Source organism: Coffea arabica, chromosome 2c, assembly GCF_036785885.1.
Source record: "Coffea arabica cultivar ET-39 chromosome 2c, Coffea Arabica ET-39 HiFi, whole genome shotgun sequence".
Lineage (NCBI taxonomy): Eukaryota > Viridiplantae > Streptophyta > Magnoliopsida > Gentianales > Rubiaceae > Coffea > Coffea arabica.
In genome coordinates this window covers 25,767,317-25,773,316 of record NC_092312.1, presented here as the reverse complement: position 1 = coordinate 25,773,316, position 6,000 = coordinate 25,767,317, and the positions used below count along the sequence as shown (strand labels likewise).

The window sequence follows — 6,000 nt, the reverse complement described above, 5'->3', positions numbered from 1 at the left end:
TCCATTCACGTGGCATCAATTTCAGCCATTTGTAAGGTTTGGGCCTTCACGTGCCATGGGACAACAAGAATATAAATTTTTTTCCTTTAAAAACAAAGACACAAGAACAATGATTGGGCTACCTTGTATTCCGACTGGGCCAAACTGACAAATCTCTATGAATCCTGATTGGCTTTATTTTCCATTCGCTTTCTTTTTGAATTAGAAGAGACGATTTTTTCGTTTCAAGGGTAAGGAATTGAAACAATTTGATACTGATTGAAGTTAACGTGGAAGAGGAGATTCAAGACATGAATTTGATTCTGGGATGCTTAATTATCTCTTAACCTAGCCATGTTAGGCTTCTCATCCGATTTATTTTACAAGGACTTGCCAAGTACCCGTCTCTCAGAAATTTCATAAAAATATCCACGAGTATTTCATTGTACGTGTCCATTGCATAACTCGCTCATGGAACTAGAATTTTGCTTGTGCCTTAACATGATTTTTTTTAATTTATTGTGAATTTATACAGATGTAAATAATTTAAATAAAAAATTAACAACAATCCTACATATTTATCTATATTAACTTTAAAAAATTAACGTATTTTAAACGTTCAATTATTTACTAATTTTTAAAAACTTGTTTACATATTTTCACTATAATATGGTTGTATACATCAAATTATGTACCCTATATTAAAAACTTGACCGATATTCTTTTTTTACAAATATTTTTTTAGATAATTTAAATTTTTTTAATGACCATAAATCTAGAACTATATATTCATATTTAATTAAGTAGAAAAAATCCAGCAATTCATTTTTCTTCATCGATAAATATTTAGTTTCTAACAATATTGGTAAATCTGTCGGTGCAACAGTTAATTCTCCTTTTTACACTAAGTTAATTCAAAATTCAGAGAAGAAATGATGAACAATTTGAATACTAATCAACGGCGTGGTGGTGAAAAGAAGTAATTTGGGATATGTAAGAATTCAATAATTGTGATTAAATAAGTAATTTGAGATATGTAAGATTTTAATAATTGTGATTTGAAAAAGGTTTTACTATAGTTCTATATGTAATAATTTGATAGAAAGTATAATCATTAAGATTAAATTAGTTGTTTTTTAAAACAATATCATTAAGACAAATTTAGTTTTTTAAAAATTATTTTAAAATTAGAAATAAATTTTAAACATATAATATAATCTAAATATGATTTAATATAAGCAAAACCCAAGTGATCCAGAACCCGTTAATTCTCTTCAATTAGGCATGTCATGTTAGAATGAGAAAAACAACTTTGATTAAAATAATTGGCTTGTTTAATCGAGTTGAATAATTGGCTTGTTTAATTTCTAAATTAAATTCAAATGAGCTCTTATCATTGAAATTTGAATAGTTTGATGTTTTCACCAATAAGCTTAACATTTTATACTCATGCATCTAATTTCAAAGATATATAAAGTTTAAATCTTTTTTGAATACTAGACTTAATTATTAAAAATTAGTATAATTTATTTATTTTTTTAATATAAATGAAAGGTCTCAAATTCAGAAATTCTCGCGTAATCTAACTTCTAGGTTCATCTTTTAACTGCTAAGGCATTATCTTGGTTCATCTTTCATACCATATCTGAGATTGATGAGAAAGGAAAGGCTGCCCAGAAACCTGGTACCAGTTCAGCCGAATTCATTTAAATGGGCCCATGGAAAAGGCCCATACAGATATTTAAGAAAAAAAATCAGCGCGGGATCGAAGTAGCAAAATGAATAAATTTGAATCGAAAATTTGAGTTCCGTGGGAACCGCCTGTCTCATCTCTCTCTCTCTCTCTCTCTCGCTCTCTGCGGCCCTCAGAACCCTACCTAGGGTTTTGCTCTGCGTTAATTTATTTTGATACGAATTTATTGATTTATCTAAAATTTTTCATCTTTACACCAAAGTGAAAAATTGTTGTTAACACAATTTTTCAGAGAGAGTATTTTTTGTAGCGCAGATAAGGGGAGGGGGCGATGGAATTTGGGGGGCGAAAGAGAGAAAGACCAGACGGCGCTTTTACCGGTAACGGAGGCTACAAAAAGTCCAGAGATGGTTAGTTTTCTGGGGATACCACTTTTTCTTTTCTGGGTTTTCTTCGAGTAACTTTTTTGGGGAATACTTTGTAGATTTCTTACGGTGTATACTTTTGAACTTGTTGCCCTCCTTGTTTAGCGGTTTTGCTGAGTTTTGAATTGTAATTTTACTAAAGTCAAGATTTTTAAGCAGAAAAAATGATTTTTTTCAGTTTAATTCATCCATCATAAGACATTGAAATTAATTAAAGCTGTGGCAATGTTCCTTTTTTTAAAAAAAAAAATTTCCTGTTAATTATATAATTTGTTTCCTTTTTTGTAACTCTGTATATATTTTTTTAAACTTTTTTCAGTTCCGTGATATTGTACTTCTTATTTGTTATTTTGCTAAAATTGATGGACTGATTCATATATAGGAGAATTTTTACAATAAGTTGATGACTGCGAGTCATTGATATTGATCAGGGTATTGAGGTTCCACATCTAGCAATGTATGCATTTTAAGTATATGATTGGGTGCCTCACCTAAGCTTAACATTCAATTCTATGGAGGCCTGGATAGTGATGCACTCTGATATATCAGTTCACTGCACTGAAATTAAAAAACTGGCAGGATGACAGAAATAAGCTGATGAAGACTTGTGGTTTTAATAATTTACTGAATACAAAGTCAGTTAATTAAGCCCTTATGAACCTTTTTTTTTAAAAAAAAAGGGTGAAATTGTTGTTTCTTCTTCATACAAACAATATTTGGCACATAGTCATTAGAATACTCAGCAGCAGCCCGTGTCATGTAAAGGTAATGATTACTTGCAGAGGAAATGATTAATTTGCAATAGTGAAAGTTCAGCTAAATCAGTTGAATGAGTTTTAAGTTTTTAATCTGTATATGATGGATTCCTCATTTTCTTTTATTCTTGCTAAATGGCCGTGAAGGTTATCTAGTTAGAAAGCTCAAATTTAACTGAAAGGGATAATCAATTTTTGCAACAGAACTGGAGTCCTTTACAACTGGTGTAGGAAGCAAATCAAAGCCATGCATGAAGTTTTTCAGGTTTCAATCTTAATCCATCTAAAACAAATATCGCTAATTCGATCTTTTTTGTCTTCACATATCTTTATATCTAAGAAATGTTGCACGTATGACAAGGATGATCCTATTGCTCAAGTGGTTTCGTGCTGGTTATCCATGTAATGCTATCGATATGAGTGGAATAACCGGATAAAAGTCTTTCATTACCTGAGGTTGCTGAGTAAAAGGTTATTTCGGATAATGGATAATTCCCTTTTGGTTTTCTTGGTGATTTTGCCTTCTTTTCTTGCATGTTTAGACATGATCTCAATCAGAACAATCAGCTGGTGATGAGTGTGCTTGTACATGCTTTTTTTTCCTTTTCAATCTGTAATCTTATCTGCACAGTGTGAGTCATGCTGATGGTGGGCTTTCTATTCCATAGTTACATATGTAGGATTGATCTCATATCCAAAAAATTGACAAGCTGGCATTAAGTCGAAGTTTCGTATGGCCCTGTAACTAATATCTAGAGTAGGTTGAACTTTCGTGTTATTCGATATTCAAAACATCAAATGCTTAATTAATCCCATTTACTCTTGGCTATATTGGCCAAAATATTGGACCTTTGTAGCAATTGTTGAGTGTGTCTTTTGTTTGCCTATGATTTTAGTGTTGTAAATTCTTGTTCATTGGCTGTTTTGCAACATCAAATTGTTTAACCAGTAAACCTAAGGTCTTAGATTTTTTCTCTTAATTCTATCTCTTCTTTTTTCCTGAGGATGGTTCAAGACTTGTGTTCTTTGGGTAGGAAAAATCACCTTAGCTAATTATTGCAAACAAGATTCATGTAGTTGTGTATACTAGTGCTAGAAATTTTACATCAACTTTAGGTGGGAATTTTTGGTGTTTTTAACTTATATAATGGACCTTCTTTGCCCTTCCGTTCTCCCAATAGCTTTTCTTTGTTCCCGGCTGCAGAAAGTGGAGCAATTAAATGGACATTAAGCTGACTTTATTCATTTCAACCACTTATCTTTTCTTTTACTTTCTTCCATTTCAAGGAGTACTCCAGTATAATGTTTTGGTGAACTTAGTTTCCTGAGATCATGGAATGGAAACGTTTTTGTAAGAGATTGTATGTATTTGAGTTTCCTAGTTCTAGTTACCAATAAATGAGTGAGGTACGCGTGACAATACGTGGTATTTTTGTTGGAACATTCCAACAAATAAGGTTTCAGTACTTCGTAGAGGTTAGTAAATGTTGATACTGTTAAGGATAATTTTCTAGTTTGGAAATTTTATCCAGCCTAGTAAGGTGGCTTTTGCTGAAAAGCAATTTCGAGTGTCATTTTTACCAGGGAGCAGTTAGGATTTGTGTTGACTCTTATTTTTAATTTGTTCAACTTTTGAGAGAATACGTTCTCATTGCATTTATACAAGTTTCTTTTTCTGTTGTGTAATGCAGCACATCTGGATGCCAGTTTGGTGAGGGATGTCATTTCTTGCACTATGTTCCGGGTTATAGTGCTCATTCACAGTTGGCAAATTTGGGTGCAAATCCAGCTGTGCCAGGTGGTAGAAATGTGCCGTTCAGTGACGGTCCTACTCTAACTGTCAAGACCAAGCTCTGCACCAAGTTCAACACTCCGGAAGGATGCAGGTTTGGTGACAAATGCCACTTTGCCCATGGTGACATGGAGCTGGGGAAGTCACTGGCTCCTGGGTATCAAGACCCACGATCAATGGGACCAATGGGCAGGCTATCTGGACATTTTGAACCATCCCCTCCAGGCTTAGGCGCTGCAGCTAGCTTTGGTACATCAGCGACAGCAAAGATCAGTATTGATGCCTCCCTTGCTGGGGCTATTATTGGAAAGAATGGGGTGAATTCCAAACATATTTGTCGAGCCACAGGTGTCAAGCTTTCTATAAAAGACCATGAAACTGACTCCAATCAGAGGAATATTGAACTTGAAGGATCCTTTGATCAAATTAAGCAAGCTAGTGGCATGGTACGTGAACTCATAGCGAACATTGGTGGGCCTACAAGTCGTACCAGTAATACATCCGGTTCCTTTGGTCGTGGTGTTCCTCCAGCTAGGCAATACAAGAGTAAGATGTGTGAAAATTTTCCGAAAGGTTCTTGCACATTTGGGGATAGATGCCATTTTGCTCATAGTGCTAGTGAGCTACGCAAGCCTCCAACATGAGCAAACACCCTGTGCCTTTTGTGTTGAGCTTTAAATTTTACATAATAGCAGCTTTGGAAGAAAGATATATGGTAATTTTTACTGTATTAGAGCTCATTGAGTTGTTTAGTTGCTTTATCTTTTTAAGCTTCTATTATTCGAGCCTCATCTGTTGCTTTACGGGCATGTAGCATTTGGAACTTTTTTGTGGTCCTTTTGGAATCTTGGGGATCTAAAATGCTTCTATATTTGTTTCAGAGGGAACCTTCCTAAAACAAAATATTATCCAAGTTTCGCCAAGCTAATTTCAATTGAGAAGTTTACTTCCGTGTAGCCGTATGATTTGTTTCTAGTCTACTTCTAAAAGGCCTTTGTGCTGTTGCAAAAACTGATAATCTGCGAAAAACTCAATTCACTTCCTTAATATTTGGTATGGTGATATCTATTTCTTCATCTAGTACAAATAACAACCGCTTCCAGCGAGAAGTGCCTCCTTTAAATATAAGTTCTAGTTGCAATCTCCAAAATCTTAAATCACAAGTCCAGGACACAATTCATTACTTTCTCTGCCCTGAGTTGATTATCTTAAGAAAAAAAGAAAACAAAAAGAGTTGCAAATCAGAAAGATGATACTAGAGCAAGGTGGAGAAAATGAACGCCCATGGGCTAAATTGAAATCTGAGGAGATAGAGAGAAATATGCGAGCCACTACTAGAAGGCAGGCAGATGCAAA

General features: G+C 34.1%; 1 protein-coding gene across 1 annotated transcript; it reads left to right on the top strand.

Annotated features, from left to right (window-relative positions):
• Positions 1 to 1,627: 1,627 nt before the first annotated feature.
• Positions 1,628 to 5,567, top strand: LOC140035264 (zinc finger CCCH domain-containing protein 14-like). The gene is made up of 3 exons (XM_072075520.1): positions 1,628 to 2,082; positions 3,057 to 3,117; positions 4,544 to 5,567. The coding sequence occupies exons 1-3, from the start codon at positions 2,004 to 2,006 to the stop codon at positions 5,286 to 5,288; spliced, it is 885 nt and encodes a 294-aa protein (XP_071931621.1). The 5' UTR covers positions 1,628 to 2,003; the 3' UTR covers positions 5,289 to 5,567.
• Positions 5,568 to 6,000: the final 433 nt, after the last annotated feature.

Bases quoted from the DNA above. Each gene is read 5' to 3' on its own strand.
- LOC140035264 (XM_072075520.1), top strand. From the start codon at position 2,004: ATGGAATTTGGGGGGCGAAAGAGAGAAAGACCAGACGGCGCTTTTACC. The intron at 2,083-3,056 runs GTTAGTTTTCTG...TTTTTGCAACAG, and splicing joins CTACAAAAAGTCCAGAGATG to AACTGGAGTCCTTTACAACT. The intron at 3,118-4,543 runs GTTTCAATCTTA...TGTGTAATGCAG, and splicing joins CCATGCATGAAGTTTTTCAG to CACATCTGGATGCCAGTTTG.